Below are 18,464 nucleotides of genomic sequence, written 5' to 3'. Positions count from 1 at the left end.
ATGTGCTATTGACATTTATTCAATTAATTGCCCTCTTTTCCAGTCCCCCCCAAATGTAGAAGTTGCACTGTCATTTCAAACTGGTGCAGATTGTGTTCACTGCTGTAAATCTATGTTTTTCTAATCTGGGATGTGATCCTGTATTCCTGCTAAATTCTGTAGATTACAGGTGTGTGAGTTTTCTTTTTTATTTATTTTATGCAAGTAACTGAATACTAATAGAGCACTGAAATCTCAAATGCATCTAAAAATAGAGAATTTTTGAATTTGAAGTGTCAGTCAATTCTTTTGAAACTACAGACTGAAAACTATGCTTGTGCTGCAAGAGATAGTGCACCTTTGCATCAATGAAGTTAGCTTTGCCTTTCACTTGTAAATCTGAAGCAGTTTGTGTACCTATATCCTAGGTCATATCAACCAGTCAGTGTCATGGACATAGCTGGAGCCTAGTGTAAACTAAATAACCAGTAATGAAACTTTTTTTCAAAAAAGTTTTATGGTGCACATGGTGATCTGGCTACTTGGATGTAGAGAATGGGTTTGACAAAGTGTCAGGTGTGATCACATCACTGGTTGCAGTGTAGACACACTTCAGTTTTTCAGTTTAGTCAAGATTCAGCTGAGCAATGAGATATTAGAGTAGGTATATTTTATTTTAGTGGTTTAGCTTATGAATTAACCACTGTAATAATAAGGACACCTTGGCTAAAAAGGAATAGTAGTGTTTGCATTCTAATTCTAAATGGGAATTCATACACTTCTCTTGTGTTTCAGATTTGGAGATAGGTGTTTCATCTCTCACTCTGGCAAGTTTTCTGCACCCAATTTTACTGAATATCTCATGATCCTCTTTTTCCAGGTGCTGTATTTGTGTCCTAATCAGACCCAACTTGAGTCTTCAAATGGCTGTTACCCTAGACTTCCTCTCTCTTGCTTTGGTTTCTTAAATTTATTTCTGCCCCCTCTCCATGCTCCCCCCATCCTTCTGTAGTCTTTTTTTCTCTGAAAATCTTTGCCTAGGCCTTCCCTATCCTCACTTTCACAATATTCACTCCTTCCCTTTATTGCCTGATGTAGGACAGTGGTGTTTCAGATAAGGATAGCACCTTCACTCTCTGCCATTTGCAGTACTAGCAGCAGGTAGAAGAGATAAAGAAACTCTGCTTGTGACTTTCAGGGCTCTAAAGAAAGGTAGGGAGCAGCAAGTTTTTTTGTTGCAGAAAACAGAGAAGCCTTTTCATTTGTCATCCTCCCCTGGAGTGCACAGCTGCCCTGTGGTAGCATTGTCAAGATGCAGCAACGTTAGGCAGCTGAGTTAGGCGTGAGGCAGCTTGTGGCAGCTTCTCCTGCATGGTCTTTGCTATCTAGACCTGCTTCTAAGCAAAGGCAAAGGAGATCAGAGGCATAAGGACCTGCAGCCTATTCTTGTGTCTGCTGCTCTCATGGCTAAGAGGTTTGGTTAACTTTAATCCCTGAGTGGGATGTACACAGGAAGGATCAGGGCTGGGGGAAGGAGTTGCTGGTGGATGGCAATAACTTCAGAAAAGAAAAAAAGGCTGCTATGTTCTGAAGCCCTCTACCACCTCAGTGGCAGCAGAATAGCAACCCTCCCTCCAGGATGACTCCAATCCAGAGCTATTTTCTCAGTTTTCAGTCCCAAATCTGTTCCTCCTTCTATCTTTCTTGTTCTAACACTGTCCTGCCCCGTCTTTTGGGAAGCAAAATTAAATTTTGCCTTTGCTTGTGGACAACCTAAAGAACCTCTGGTTTTGCCAAGACCCCTGAGAATGCCGTTTTCATAGCAAAGCAAATCATATTTTTTTTTTTCAAAAATTGACTGTAATTTAGTCCATTACTGTTTGTACTTGGTGTGAATTTGTCTCATATGTATGTGACTTTTTAGTAAGATAATGACTATTTTTGTATCCCCCAATAGACTTGTAGTGCTGCAAATCAGACTGTACCCTGACACCGCCCAGGTCTTGTGGCTCTGCAGGCAGTGCACTTGTACTGACTGCAGAATGAGTACAGTATTGTCCACTGTGAGGATTAGGTAACAGGATGTATTAAATCTCTGACAAACACAGTAATGGGAGATGCTTTGCCATTTTTAGGGGTTTTTAAATTTAAGGTGGTGAAACATTGAAACAGGTTTCCCAGAGAGGTGGTAGATGTCCCATTCCTGGAAACATTCAGGGTCAGGTTGAACAGGGCTCTCTGAATGACCCGATCTAATTGAAGATGGCCCTGCTTGGTGGAGGAAGGTAGGACTAGATTACTTTTAAGGGTCCCTTCCAGTCCTGTTCCAAAAAACTATTCTATGATTCTCTGGATTGTCTGTTACCCAACGTTCTTCCACAATAGCAGAGGGAAGCATCTACTCAGTGCTGGAAGAGGATTTGTTCATTCATGCGTTCGTTCATTCATTCATTCATTCATTCCTTCCTCCCTTCCTTCATGAAGTGCCATAGCACAGCGTATTTTGGGTTACTGCCTCACAGTGACAGTTATTTGTTTCAGGGTTTTGGACTGTTGAATGAGCCCTGTGGAAAGGGAATGTTACTTTTTTACCATTTCCATTATGTTATCTTTTCCAGTGCAATTACCAGCTAATTCAAAGCTCTTTGTGTTAAGCTAATAGCTTTTGACTCTTTGCTGTCAGCCACTCCTCTTTGTGCACTTTTCATATTGCTTACCAGTTCCCACTTACCTATGAAGAACATTTATTTTTTCTCTGAGTAGAGGCTCATCATAGACAAATCATTAAATGGAACATCAAAAAGATCCCATCTGTTAGAGTTGCATATGGGTAAGATCACAATTATTGAAAGCTTCTTTTTTTTTTCCCCTTATGCTTATCCGTACAATAAATGTAGTTGTCAGCAGGATAAGTTCACGCATCGGATAAGGTCACAATTTCATTTAGTGACAACTTCCAACAGCGTGAACTTACAAGGTTCGATTTATTAAAGAGTCAGAAGGGATAAGATCACTGCATGGCCAGCCTGATTTATCAGGGTTTGACTGGAGTACTTGAATAGAGAATGTCGTATTTCAAGTTTATGTTCAAAACTGTAGTTTAGTGTGTGTTATGTCTCAGAGACTTGAAAATTGAGGGAGGAGAATTTACAGGAAGTATCTCAATAATGCAGTTTATGTCTGCCAAATAAATGTATGAACACTAAATATTGGAGGTACCTTATTAAGAGTCACAGAAGTGGAAATGGGATAGTTCACCGTCAGTGAATTGCTGTGTGTAGACGTACACATATTAGTTTGTTATAATGGAAGCAATCACCAGCCAAATATTAATTGCAGGTTCCTCCTCTGCATATAGGATGGCAGGCAGATACTGGGTTCGGGCAGCACTTAAGAACTTCTGTGAGTTTGTTTAACTAGCTCGTTATGGCTTCAGAGCAGTCCTTGTTTGAAACTACAACATACACAATTTCTCTGCCATGCAAAAATACTCATTAGAGAGCCAGGTGGCTGTGGACTGGAAATATGCAAAGAAGGAGTAATTTGCTTTGTGGAAGTTGGTAGAGCACCATGATGTCAAATAACCAATCTCTAATTATAGCAGAGGAAAAGCTTACTCACTGTTTTCAATCAACCACTTAGAAAGCTATTTCAATAAAAAAAAAAAAAACAACAAAACAACTACTGCCCAAAGCTATCAGTGACTTGTTTAGAGGTGTTAAATGCAAGTGAATCTGGATGCAGTTATTTCTGAATGTAGTTCTCCTTATGTCCCACAAAAGCTGTTCATCATTCACCTTCAGATATGTACTCCTTTTTTTCTTACTCCAGAATGTAGATAGATGGATGAAAGCCAGTATTATTTTGTTTCAGAGATACTATATGCAGTTGAATATTTCTGGTAGTCAGACTGGTCAAATCCTGTTACTGGCCAAAAGCTCTTGTTGGATTCCTGTGTACTCTGTGTTTTGTGGGGAGTTTTTTTAAATTATCCTGATCGTGCTGTGAAAGGGTACAAAGCTAAACTGACCTCTCTACCTCCTGCTTAATGAAAGCCCTGTGTGACATGCCTGAAACAATGTATGAAAAGAATCCTAAATTTAGTCCTTTCGTTCTGGTTTTCTATCCACCAAGGTGGCCTAATATCTTAAAAGCCATGGGATGTTTTATAGCTGTACTAGTGAGTCATGACTTGAGGCTTCTTTTACAGTGCAGCTATCATAAGTCTTTGAGTAATCACAGACTTTAAAAGTATGCTACATCAACAAGATAAGAGAAACAGCCCACAGCACTAACAGCATTATCTTTTACCAAAATTGATTAGCCCATACTATGTGTCTCAAATATTTTGTATAAACTTACTCAGCAAGCTGGAAATAAGTGTGCTCCTGAAGAACAAGCTGGGGAAAAAAAAACCCCAAGAAACACTTCGCTCCATCGCAAGGAAAGGGTAAGTAAATATCACTAAATGTTTCTTAAGTATTTTTTTTACCTTACTCACAACAACTAAAAGCAGAGCATCACTTCCTCTCTGCTTATATTTCTTAGTGCTGCTTCTGTCATACTTCTTGCTGTCCTTTTCAGTTGGAGAGCTGACAAGTCTAGGATGAAGAGAGTAAAACTGCTTCTCTACTTTGTGTGGAAATTATATCACATGCTTTATTCCAGGGTAGGAAGGAATTCTATTATAATTTGCTGTTATGTGAAGGAACCTTATATTCAGTACTGAGATGGTCCGTTGTGATTGCTGATGAAGTGCCTAACAGTGTTTGGCACTGAATTTTCTGCTTTCTTTGGGTTTGAGCATGGATTAAAGGAAGCTGCAGCAGTTTTTCATCCTTTCTTTTCTTTTCCTCCCCTCATGGGAGGAATTTCCATGGACAAGTATGTGTGAAGAGTCAGTACCAGCTGAGTCTTTAAACTTCTTACTGTGAGTGGTGATAGAGCAATAAAGTCTCAGATCCTCTTCCTTCTCCTGATGTAATCTGTGAAGATTCTGAGCAGTTGTGCAGGGGATGGTAGCTATAGAGAGCATTTCAGATTTACATCTGAACTTCCTCTGAGTCTGAAGGGAAAATCTTGTCTTGTTGACACATTTTTCAAACACTTTTAATTAAGAGTCACAGGGTGAGGTTCTCATTTTTCAGCAAACACCTTTGAAGGCACACATTACTTAGGGCTACAGGTATGGCATTTAAACCAGCGTCCCTGTGGGAAGTCAGCAATGAGCAGGGAATAGCCCCAGTTACATCAAGTGCGAGACAGAGCCCCTGTGTGCTGCAGTTGTGGTGCCATTCACCAAATAGGAAATTCAAAAGATAAAAATGTTGTAAGTAAATGCAGAAAAGTTGCGGGCAGTGTTAATTTTTTTCCTCTAAAAACCCAAAGATTTTCAGATGAAAAAATAAAATCTTTGCCAAGGACTAAAATGTAATGTGCTACATACACCTTGTATGCTTGTATAAGCATAACCAGATTGTCTTGTTTTGCCAAAAAATGCAAGCAGATTGTCCTTCCAACTTTGACATTCACCCGTAGCATTAAAATGGCTGCTGGTCATGGTGACAAGAGAGAAATGTCACCATTTTTTTGGTGTCTCCATGTCTCCAGTCTTTTTTGGAGAACTGCAATGAAGAGAAACAGAAAGGCTTTACAGCAAAACATTTTGTTACCTGTCTGCAATCTGGTCGTCTTTCAGGATGTTCTAAGTGGGTAGGGAAGCACAGCAGTTTCAGTACTATTCAGCATCATGTTACCCCATAGGGAGTACATTTCAAAGTATTCATATATGTTGACTATTGCCTGAACTACAGCTTGGAACTATAATAAAAGAGAATAAGAGATTCTCTATCCATAGTAACTTATTTAATGATCATCAGAAGAGAAAAAAATATATTGGGGGAAAAAAAGCTTGTTCCTATGCTTGCCTTGAATCTGAACTACTTATCAGGTATAAAATTCATGTTACTAATTTTATTTGAAATGTAATGTGTATTTATGTGTACCTTAAAACTTTGGTAGCTTTTTGGATATCACTGGTTGATCTGCCCTAAGTTTGTCGTTCTTAATCCATTAAAAGACAGGCCTGCTTGTAAATCCACAGGTACAGATAAGGAGTCACTGTTTGACTGTGTCTGAACCCTTTTCAAATGAAAAATGTCAGTGGCAGAAAGGGAGGCTGAATTATTTTTTAAAAGGGTTTTCAAAGATTCTCATGATTCCTCTGGTATCAGTTAAATGTGACATGTCCATAGACATGACTGTTTTTTAGTGTGTAAAAGCAGGCAAATGCTGCAGTTTTCATCTCTATGTAGAGAGAAAATGCTGCAGTATGGATAAGTGATAAACATGTTACTTTGCAATTTCTCTCTTCCATAATTAACATATAAAGAGATTTTTAAAGCTAATACAATTTGTAACAATGTGACTGTGAGAAGAAAAAAAGTGCTTTTATGGTTGGGGTTTTTTTGCTGTTTGGATGCATATATGTCGCATGTGTAAATTAGATATAATTAATCCATAAGCTTTCCTGCTCACATACTGCCTTTTAAAATGTCGTAGCACTGTCTTGATGAGGACTCACCCACATACAGAGAAGCTTTTGTAAACCAATACAGCTCTATTTCCTAGATTTGTTCCAGTTTGCAGGAAGGATCTGATGCACGCTTTTGCGTAGAACAGTTTTGTAATCTGCAACACTCAGAGGTGAAATTTAGATTTCTGTGCTTGAAAATGGAAGCTGGAGCCAACTCTTCTCTATGGAAGATGGTCAAGATTACATCTGTGGACAAGGAAAAGCTTTGCAGCCTGACTGCAATATAAATCCAGGCATCAAGGGGAATGTTTAGCTTGGGGAAGTCTGTGGAGGCTGCCTGTGAGCCAGGAGGAGTTACTCACTTCCTTCAGCCCAAGGTTCATTTCACAACAGCCACCAGTTCTAAATCTGGGACAAATTGACTCCTTGCACAGTTGGACTTTGCTCTGTTTGTGGAAAAGCACCATCCTTATTTGGGGTGGAGCTGTTGAGACACACTGATGTAAAAGACAGGAAGGAATCACTGTTGCATCTGTTTGATATGGAAAGGGAGGGAGCAGGGGGCATAAGCAGTCATGGAAAACAGATCATGGAAAATCATGGCTTCAGCAAAATTGGGGTGAGCTCTGCCACTCCTGAGAGCAGCAGATTTTTCTGCCTACCTTCAGGAAGAGCAAAGCTTGGAAGTGCAAGAGCATGGAAAAAAGCAGTCAAACATCTAACAGGAAAAGTACAGATCTGCCTGTCCTTGTTCCATTGTATCCCTATGAAAGTCTGAAACCACAATTTATTTAGAAAATACTATTAGAAATTTTGTATATAACTGTCGCTGTATTTGTTCAAAGGAAACATTTGCTCATAAAAAATAGTCTTAGTAGAGAGACTGCTTTGAAAGAAGAGTTGTCCAGACTATTTTTTTAATCTTGAAATAAAGTGAAAAAATATGGGGCAGGAAAGGTGGTGACTGAATCTTATTTTTCCCTCCATGAGAATGATCAGTTGTGTCATTCTTTCTCTTTACTGGAAAATCCAGAAAAGTTAAGGTGAGCTAAAGAAAAATTTCTCTTTTTAGTGTTAATTTTTAAGTCTTTGCTTTCAAAAGTAATTTTTTTAAAAAATATATATATCATGAACTAAAATCATTATGAACTAAAAAAAAAAAATTCATTATACAGCTTCCCCATTGTTTTTACTTATTTTGTCTTACTAAGCTAACAAAATTATTTTATTTTAATTCTGAAATTTTACTGCCTGTAAAATCTCACTTTGTTCAAAATCCTTTTTGTAATGGCAGTAAATGCTTTTAGTAGTATCTTAGAGGTGTGAATTTTTTATGGCTATATGCTGTGTTTCTCAAATTTTTAGTTGCTGCATGCTTCAAAATGTGATCTTGTGCAGCAGAGTGCATCAAGGAGGTTAATGCACCAGGTGTGGCTGCTTTTGGACTCTCTCTTTTCAGCTGTCATTTCCCCCCTCCTCAGCACTTCTTAACTCCTAGGGAATGCTATTCTGAATAAAATTGCTTTCAAACTCTAATGCGTGTGAAAAGATGCAAGAAAGGAATGGGACTCTCTGAAGCAAATTTGAATATAATTATAAGGGAAAAGGGTTTGTTTTTCTTTTGCAGGATGACAAGATCAGTTGTTTTTCAGACAAGCATAATTTATTCTCATTATATTGGTCCTCAGAACATTGTGCGTAGAAAACCAACACAAAGGCAGAGGTGGTTGTTGTCAAGGCATGAGTGAAAGTACTCTCAACACTGCTTGTTTCCTTTGTTTGCAGGAGAGTTGGAGGTGGTCCAGAAAGACGGGGAGCGCAAGATTCAGAGCCGGCAGCAGCTTCCGGTTGGAACAACATGGGGGCCTTTCACTGGGAAGATGGATCTGAATAATAACACCTTGGTATGTAGATGCTCCGAGACGCTTTGTTTTGTTATATTGTGTGTCGTTCTTCAGGGAATAGCCTGAATTGCTCCTCACATGGGGCATTTGGAAACAGGCATTGTTAGCTTTAATGGACAGTGGTATTTGGCTCCTGTCCAGTTTGTTCATCTATGGCAACCATCCACATGAAGTTATTTGGAGCACAGGTTAATAGTGTTTAACTTGTTCTTTTGCTGAAGGGAAATGTCACTTCCTTGTTTGCTGAACCAAGGTGTTGTGTTTCAGTAATAGTATCTGATATTTTTTGTGGCTTTTTAAATTTTTCATTGTATTAATTGCTGAATACTTAATTTATATTAAAGAAAGGTGTATTAAAAAAAACCCTCTACATTATTTTCAGATAAAATTAATTAAATTTACATTAATGTAATTGAACACAGCAAAATCTTCCATCAAATTCACATTTTTTTGAAAAACTTCGAAAGACACCTGCCACGTAATATATTCTGTTAGCCTCATTTTTTATTCTGGTTGCAGAAAGTATGTGGACCATTTTACTTAAAAGTAATGCTTTGCTGATCTCACTTCAGTGCACTGAAAATCATGTCATTTCTAGGTCTTCATTTCATCTTTGTTTGTGTTGGTTTTAAGTCTGAGCTTCAATATTATTTGTGTATAGTTCAGATTAATTTTCTGAAAATATCAGGAAGGAAACAACTAATATCTCTGGAAGGGTTTAAACAGTCTTGGAGCATGCATTGCCCTGTGGGATATTTCTGAAGAACTATTATCTGCAGCTGGATCACTGTTTGCTATTACAGCCCTTGCATTGAATGTATTTAGCATAAAGATGTGTGGGATGTGGGACAGTTTCACAGGAGGGGATTCCAGGCATTTGGGGTGCACATATCTGTGCTGCATATGGGGAAACTGAGCTTCCCAGTGTTCACCAGCACTGGCTGTTGTCCTGCCCTTGGAGGACCTGAAGACAGTGAGGGGCACTGAGTTGCTGATGTATCACGTGGCACAGTGTGAGAGAGGGATTACGTGCACAGGGGAGAAAAAAGGGGAAGTTGATTGTCTTCAACTCCTCCCTGGAGAGCCTATGCCTATATAGTGGACTTTTCTTTCTAAGGGTTGCTGGATAGGATGCATGTTACTTTCTGTAAATATGTATATTAAGATTTGAGTGAAGCATTATTCTGAGTACATAGTATTGTAAAGTATTGTTATAGCGCATAGTGGACATTTAAAACATTGCTGTTTTGTACTCTTTGGCATGATTTATTTATCAAATAGTGCTAAGAAATGTTGCAGAAATTGGCATGGGAACTTCCTTTAAGTTTCTAAGAGTTCAGTATTCCCAATCCAGATCAGATTTCCCATTCAGACACCTGAATAAAGAATAGATTTTCGGAAGTACTACAGGGTTACAGCACCTTATTTTTTAGAAAGGAAAAACTGTAAAATTTTAACTTGTCTCATTTTCTTCATCCATCTAATTTTTATTTCTTCATCTTTTTTATTTTTGGCCTGTCATCATTCTCAAAATGTTTTCCATAAAATGTCATATGTGACATCCACTTATAATCCAAATAATTTTCTAAATCCCAGTACAACTAATTTCATCAGCTTTCATATAACAGAAACCTTATTCCTGTTGTAGCTCAAAATCTGTCCAGAATCCAAACCATAGAGAAATGCTAGTTAGGTTCTGTCCACTTGTACCACTTCATCAGGTGTATAAACCACATAAAGATAATTTTCAAGTATGGGAAGTGATATTGATTGTCCCTTCTCTACAGAATTAATCTTTATCTGATATTCTTAGGATGAATTTGCAACGTCAGCAGCTGATCTTACAATCATATTTTTCCTACTGGAGTTGTAGAATAACCAAAAGCCTAGCAGGACCTTGCTTCTCCCTTAATAGCACAGGAATGTTTTAAGGTCTGTTATTGGTTTCTGTAATTTGGGCAAATACCACTTTTGCTATATCAAAAACATTTAGCTGTGATAGTTGGGTTTTAATGAACTGGTAATTGAGCAGTGTGCAGAACTGACTTTTGATTTTTTGATTGTAATGGGATAGAACAGCTTTCTCAGTGTAGTTCACAGAGATGTGCAATGAAAATCTTCAGGACTTTTTTTCTCACAAAACTGTAATGACACTTTTTTATTGTCAAATTAAAGATCATAAAGTCTATTTTTACTAACACCTGAAAGATTTTACTTTTGTTTGGTCTACAAATAAAAACGCATTTGGAAATCTGAGAAAGTTCCTGTAAATGGAATTTTAGCCCTCAGAAATATTATTTTGTCCCCTGAGCAACTCCATCCCTTGAAAAAGTCAAACCAGAACTGGATATCATCTTGAGCAATTTAATTTAACTTCGAAGTTGCATCTGACTTTGAAGTTTGCCCTGCTGTGAGCAGGAGTTTGGACTGGATGACAACCAGAGATCTCTTCCAGCCTGAATTATTCTCTGATTCTAAGTATTTTTTTCTTTTTCCCAAATATCAGATGTTTCCTGTAATCCTACATTTGTTACTTTAAAATGCTGTGTAAAGAAATACAAATCTTTTGTTACAACTTTAATTTGCTGTTAAAGCAACAAAACTTCAGCATCAGCCTCTACATGGGTTTCTTTTACCTTTTTTTTTTTCCCTTGAAATTATTCTGTGTTTTTTAATGGGTTTTTTTTACACATTTGGTTACTTTTCTCACTATTGTACATGTTCTCTGTCGTTCATCAGGAGAGTTGAGATTGCTTACTTAAGTTACTTATATGTGTTTTGGGAAGCTTATTTGGGTAGAGCCTCACATCCCTAGAATTCAATCAAACTTACATGAGCAGCTGAAAGCAGGTTTATTTCTTTTCTGAATGACAACCTCAAACATTGCACTGCTATAAACACCAAATTTTTGGAAAAGAGTTTTAATGTGGATTTTTTTGTACAGAGAGGAAAGAAAAATTCAGGGACCCCCAGGTGAGTAAATACCATAATTTTTGCAGCTGCTATCTTTATTGCGAAATATGTTCGTGTCTGACTACAAGTATCTTACCTGACTGCACTGTTTAGTGTTTGCAATGTGACAGTGCCTTACAGGATTCATCCAAGCTATAACAGTCGGAGTTTACTTACTCCCCTTGCACTCTGCACTGAATGCAGCCCATACATGTAACATCCTGTTGAAGTGCTTCTTGTTTCCAGCAGTGCTGCATTGCTGAATACGGTCTTGTTGCTGTTGGGTCATGAGATGGAGCAAGTTAATTAATTCAGCACGATATTTAATTGAGTCACCATACCAGATGTCAATTACATTTTAAAACTTTCATGTTTCTGTCTTGAGATAAGTTAGCAGTACACATCTCAGAGTAGTGAAGATTGGGTACCTTGAACAAAAATTATTTTAAGGCTGTTCACAATTGCAGTAGGAATAGCAGGTGTTGAAATCTTCAGCAGTGTTGCAGTACTGTTGGGAGATGTGGTAGAGCAAGATCCACATCAGGACTGAGGAATACTCAAACTGAAGGTAGACTTGAAAGAGCTCAGTCACTAATAAAGGCCTTCATTTTTCTCATCTAGTTTAGCCAATAGTCACGAATTACATACAATTACATTATGAAATAATGTATGCTGTTATTATCGCCACTGTTGATGAAACAATCTGCGTGCAGCCAGCAGAAAATCTTAAGACCTTTTTTTTAAGCAAGTGAGTCTTGGATCTTAAAACTTGTCTAGGCATTTAAGTTTTATTTCAGTTTGACCTTCAGAACTTCCTATATAATTCTTAAATATTTTTAGGTAGCTATTTAGATACTTTTATTATATTTAAAGTGATAGACCTCCTATTTAGATACTTTTAAATATCTGTTTCTGTAATTCTGCCAAACTTCTGAAATTCCTCTGCTCTCAGCTGCATGCATAATTTGTATCTGTCAGCACAATTGGGCATGGAGTTTACTGCCTTCCATTTCCTTCCACTACTTTCACTTTCCATCCACTGTTCCATAATAGTTGGGTAGTTCCTAGAAGATTAAATGCACAGGAATATCTTTCAAGCCTACAAAATGAACATCTACATGTTTCCAAATTCTTCTTGAGATTTAATATAATCTCGCTGTTTAGACAAACAGACCCATGAAGAGTTTGAACAATACTACTGGCTGTCTACAGCTGGTGAGAACTCAGCTGTAGAATGGGAGACAGCACAATTTGGCTGTGAAGGCTCCAAATCTGTGCCTTGCTGCATTACAGAAAATTCAGTAGTTCATGAATAGCCACAAATAGATAAAAATATATTTGATGCATCAGACTCCTAGTTTGTGATTACTGTCAAACAGGAAAGTGGGTTTGCAGAAATGCCAAGTCTAATATGACCACGCAGGTGAAAATAGCAGAAGACCTCTCTAATCTGGATATACAGACCACTGAAAGAGGAGCTGCTGGGTGTAAGCAGATCTAAATCCAAGGCACTAGCAACCTAGTTAAGAAAAAAGCTGTTCACTTGTCTTTTTCAGCTGTAAATATTTTCCCTGTTTGAGGGGACAGCTTGCTGGGAATGAGGCCTATGGAAACAAAAGCAGCCCTGGTTTGAACCACGTAGCCCACGACGGTTGTCAAACAGTGGTCGCTCCCGCGGTACTGTGGAGGCTTTCCAAGAAGCCTTTTCCCTTGGCTGCTGCCTTCTAGTTTTTTGGTGTTAATCTGTGCCCATGGCAGGGTTTTGTGAAGCAAAACAATGATCAGCTGTATTCAGCTTGCCATTCTCGTCTCCTTGTTGCAGAGAGGAGCATGCGGGGCAGGCCTGTATGAACCTGATAAGGAAAAGAGGATTCAATGTGGCTGTGAAGAGAATCCACAGGAGGAGAATGTGCAGGGCTGGGCCAGGCAAGCAGTGGGACACAGCAGGGACCCTTAAATGGGATCTGGGAGGTTCAGCATCTCTGGATACGCTCATGGAACTGTTTGACTGGGTAGCGTGTGAGGGCCTGAGGAGCCAAGGTTCAAAATGCAGTAAAGTTATTCGCTCACTAATCTGTGGCTGGTCACTTTGGGTCAGAAACCTCATGTCTGTAGTAGACAGTGACCTTTAATCTGCAGAGTTGCAGCATGAAGGTTTTCTGGGGGCTTTGTTGGAGGTGCTGCATGGCTACAGAGAAGCGGTAGTCTGACCATAGTCAGACTGTAGCCAGTCTTTGGTTTCTTTCTCTCTTAATCAGACATGGAAAGGGATAAGGTAGATTTTGTCTTTAGATATTTACTTGCAAATAGAGAATTTGGCTCTTAATAGTGCAGAGACATTTTTATATTTCGTTACCAAAAATAGTGTACTGAGTAATGAACCTTGATTCTCATTTTTGTTGTACTACTTTTACACCTTTAAATACTTAAATGACCACAAAAACATTTACTTCTCATTTTTACTACTGTTACTGTCAGTCTCTTCATGTTTTGAACTAGTTTAAGATCACTTCCATCCATCCCGAACAGGATCACATGTTACTGTTGCAGCACTTAGGGCAGCACACGATGTCACCCAAATATCTACGTGCTGATGTGCTGTGCGCATGTTGGGATTGGCTGCTTAGAACCATAGAATCATTGGGGTTGGAAAATACCTCTTAAGGTCATCAAGTCCAATTGTTAATCCAGCACAGCTGTGTTCACCACTGAATCGTGCCCCCATGTAACACATTCAAATGTCTTTGGAACACCTTGGGGACAGTGATTCCGCCATTTCTCTGGGCAGCCTGTTCCAATGCCTGCCAAAGTGAAGAAACTTTTCCTCATATCTAGTGTAAACCTCCTCTGGCACAACCTGAAGCCTGCCTACAAACTGAAATATTTTAAAAAATATTGAGATATGCCAAGATGTCCACATGGCCATCTGCAATGATCTTTCAGAACACATCACCTCACATTACTTAATCTTTTACCAAGTGTTTTCCCATTTATATAGACACATAGTTTAGGAGAATGCAATGACAAAAGAAGCATTTTAAAAACTTTTTAGCACAATTGTAGTTTAGATGCCTTTTTTTTTTAAGAAGTTATTTGTGCTCTTTTATTTACATTTTCACACATTTAAACCATGCTAATAAAATGACAGCAAAATGTGGTAAAGATCTGAATAAACACCCTGTTTTGGAAAAATCCAAAGGCATTTTATTTTCAACTTGCAGAAGCAGTTTTCCAGATCTCAGAAAGGGGATGAAGCAACATGGTACAGTAGAGGATGGTTCTGCAGAAGAGATGAGGCAAAGTTGGGATCCTGAGACAGAAAAAAAGGCAAGAAAATTTGGTCCAGGGCCTCCCAGACAGCAGTAGAGGGAGATGATATCTCCAAGTGCCAGGCTCTTGCATTTTAGGATGTAGGGAAAAGAGAGAGAAGAAAAGCTGCTTAATTAGAGAATCAGTGCAATAAACTTGAGTAGAAATGTATTTTTGTGCTTCTACACTATGTCAAATCTTAATAGTCTTCTACCTAGTCTAATCTTCTCTGTACCAAAGGCTTTAAGACTCAGGTGCTTATTTTGCTATTGTTGATTTTGCTAAATTTGTAACACATCTTTTAGAATGGGATGTAGTCTTATTTAAAAACTTTGTGTAAGAGAAATAATTTATTAATCTCCATTTAAGGTCATTCATGTAGCTCACTTCACTACAATACCTGACAGGTACGAGTTCTGTACCTGCGTTTAAGATGAGAAATTCAGTATTAAATGTTGTCCTGTGAGGAAAATTTTTCAATTCATGCTTTTTATAATGATAATTCTTCCTATTTATAAAACACACACATTATAGACTAGGCAGATATAAAATACCAGATTTAAATATTCAGCAGTTTTGGAAGTAATTTTCTTCTCACTAAATGTTAGCACTATCTTTTTTTATTCTGAAATAAAATTCAGTTTCTAAAATGTTGACATGTAGTTTCACAGTCATAGAACAAGCCTGGAAAATTCTGTCTCCATCATTTTAGTGGCACATAAGACTGTGAAGGTGTTTGTGTCTATGAAGATCTTTGCATTGTTAAAGCATGAATTCAGTAGTTACAATGGGCACGGAGCTGAAAGACTACGAGGCTTGTGCTGTCTCTTTGACCATTTAAAAATAAAATGTCCTGGAGGCTTATGGGTATTTTTTTGCCTACTGCATATAAAGCTGTGCCTGCCCAAGGATAGTTAGCCTTAGGGTTCACTGGTAGTGGGAAAAAGCACTGAGATGCTGTTGGCTGTGGAACTGTGGTAGCACTTTGTTGTGCTCAGTGTGTTGTCAAGATGTGCTGTCTGGACACACAAATGCATAAGATTATGAAAACATCAACAGGTGCTTTCCATAAGACTTGTGGATGCCATAGTGGGGCAGTTGTTTGGAATAAAAGTGTGCTGTAGAGAAAGTCCTGATGTGAAAAGTCATATTTTGGTGGTGTCAAATTTTTTTTGTTAATAACGGTGCAGACCAAGATACCGTGTCATTGTAACAATAACAATATTTTAAATGATTGTCTATCTTCATTAAATAAATAAATTACTTAAAGTAAAGGAGTGGACCTCTGGTTTCAGTTAAGATGGTGGCTGCTTGCTGATCACTTTTGTACAGTGTGATGGAATGAACAAAATACCAAAGATCAGTTTCCTTTCCATCTGAATATGCTTGAGAGAAGTAGCCTATGAATTTTCAAGAAGGATGGAAATTAAAGTTATTTCTGGTTGTTTCATTGCCAGCCAAGTTAACTGTGTTTTGAGAAAGTGTGGGTTTGAACGTTTTGAATAGAGAAAACCCTCTCGATATTTCTAGTAGGTATTGTTAGTACAGTATGTGTGAATACATAAATATATTCAAAATGGATATTTAAAAACAAATATGTAAAAAAATATAGTAACTATATATATGTACATATATTTACCCACACAATGCAAGTGACTGAGCATATAAAAATAGCATATTCTAGTCAGAAGGAGGTACTGACTGTTACTAGGTCCTCAAAATCTTTTATTTGAAATACTTTAATTTTGCTGAACTCTCCTCATGGCTGTAGCTCCTTTTCTAATGATGCTGGAGTATCCCACAGCTGGTAGCAGAATGAGTCCTCTTCCTGATCCAGTAAATCTACTTTGCACTACCAAAGTATGGGCAAAGAAAGAGCTTGGCCTGAGAAATTCAGTGCTGAGTGAAGCTTATAAATGTTGTGAGCCTCATTTATCAAGCCTGAAGAACAAGTTCACCAGTCTAACCCTCTGGTGGCTCCTCATACTTAAGGGAGCTCAAAAGTGAATCAGCTCCAGCCATTAGGGCTCCAGAGCAAAGAGCGTGGGAGGCACCATCTCTTGCTGTCCTTACCTTCCCCAGCAGCCCCAGACCTGCAGCAAGGACTGCACAGCTAGTACTCTACTTGATGATGTCACTTTTTTATAGGTTTATTTGGGTGTCCTGATATTCCATATGTGGTAGATTATGGTAGATTATATGCATAACCTCACTGGGGTTCAATGGGTTTCATATTTATATTGTTTCATTGGCTGTAGCAGGGAGGGGTTTTGGTCACTTTTCCCAGGTAACGAGTGTCAGGAAAACAGGAAATGTCCTCAAGATGTGCCAGGGGAGGTTCAGGCTGGGCATCGGAGGAATTTCTTCATGGAAAGGATTGTTGAAATTGGACCAGACTGCCCAGGGAGGTGGTGGAGTTACCATCCCTGAAGGTGTTCGAGGAATGACTGGATGTGGCATTTTGTGTCGTTGTCTGGTTGACAAGGTAGTGATCAGGAAAAGAGCTCAGTTTGACTTGATGATCTCTGAGGACCTTTCTAACCTAACTGAATCTGTGATTCTGTAGTAGTCATGTCCCATCTTAAATAACTTAAAATTCATTAATAAACTTTTACCCCCTTTCTTTATATAAATACATTTTAATGTGTTTACAAAATGCTTCACAACTTTTGAATTATTAAATACAGTTTTTTGAGCTCTTTTAATATATTTAGAAAATAATTGAGTTTTGCATAGACAAAATTTTGTCCTTTCTGTGCTGTAAGGGAAAGATAGCACACTGAACACTACTGATGCATTTAGGAAAAACTACATAACATATGAGATATCATCACAGTTTATGTAGATTATTCTCACTCTGAGAATATGTCCTATAATTTAAAATTCTTCTTGTCACAGATTAGCTTTTATATCTTGTTTTTGACATTTGATTTCATGTCTGAAATGCATAGAAGATACTATTTTTAATAAAAGCTTTATATATGTTAGTAATTATTATTTATGTATTTATTTAAAAACATCTCACATTTCCCAGAATAGTTCTTTTTCTTTGAAGCTTTCTTTTCCGCATTACAATCTCTGATCTGGGGAAGAAGTGGCCACTTTTTTTAAACAAGAAACTGGAACTCCTGCGATGTGTGAGGACATTAAAGATAAGTTTAGGGGAGCTGAGGGAGGTGTGCCTCGAAGCTGGGGAGGTGAGGAAGGATTCTTCCCTCTCTCCCCCTCCTGCAAGCTGTTGTCCTCACTTTTGGAAGAAAACTGGGGCAAATTAGCATAAAGGAAAGAGAGCAATAAAGCAGAAAACAATAGTAAATCCAAAATATCTTACTTTTATGCTTGTCTTGAAGCAGGCTTGGTTCTACTATTGCTAATTTTTAATTCTGCAGGGCCCTTATAGTACATCTTAGTCTAACTGCTTTGCTTTTACACTGTTTCTTCCTCTTGGATGCAGTTGCGTTGGATTTTGTTGTTTATATTTGTTAAATTCCAGATCATAATCTTCTCTTTTGGGGTCCAGTATTTTACCTTAGTCCTGTTTCCCTTCTCACTATGGTCAATTCACCTCCTTCAAGTCAAAATACCATCTTAATCCGGGTTCCATCCATGGTGGGGGATTTTCCTTGCCTCTTGGATCCACCTGGATCACAAGCCATGGAACAACGTGAAGGATTGCGTTAGGTGAACCTTCCAGACTCAGCAAGGTATCAGCAAGGGAGATTTAGGTTAGCTAGGAGAAAGAGCTTCCTAATGTTAATGAGAGAGAAAAGCTGGAGGAGATTCAG

The 18,464-nt window shown here is 38.2% G+C and overlaps 1 protein-coding gene across 2 annotated transcripts in view; it reads left to right on the top strand.

Annotated features, from left to right (window-relative positions):
• The window catches only part of ZFPM2 (zinc finger protein, FOG family member 2), a 307,159-nt gene that overhangs the window by 138,751 nt on the left and 149,944 nt on the right, over positions 1-18,464 (top strand). For both annotated transcript variants that reach the window (XM_040068921.2, XM_058421801.1), the window contains one exon: positions 8,300-8,418. In XM_040068921.2, the coding sequence (XP_039924855.1) occupies positions 8,300-8,418 (119 nt within the window). The remainder of the gene's footprint in view (positions 1-8,299; positions 8,419-18,464) is intronic.

The sequence above is a fragment of the Hirundo rustica genome, chromosome 1 (genome assembly GCF_015227805.2).
Source record: "Hirundo rustica isolate bHirRus1 chromosome 1, bHirRus1.pri.v3, whole genome shotgun sequence".
In the NCBI taxonomy this organism is placed as follows: Eukaryota; Metazoa; Chordata; class Aves; order Passeriformes; family Hirundinidae; genus Hirundo; species Hirundo rustica.
Note: the sequence above shows the minus strand (reverse complement) of the source record. Positions and strands in the feature narration are given on the sequence as shown.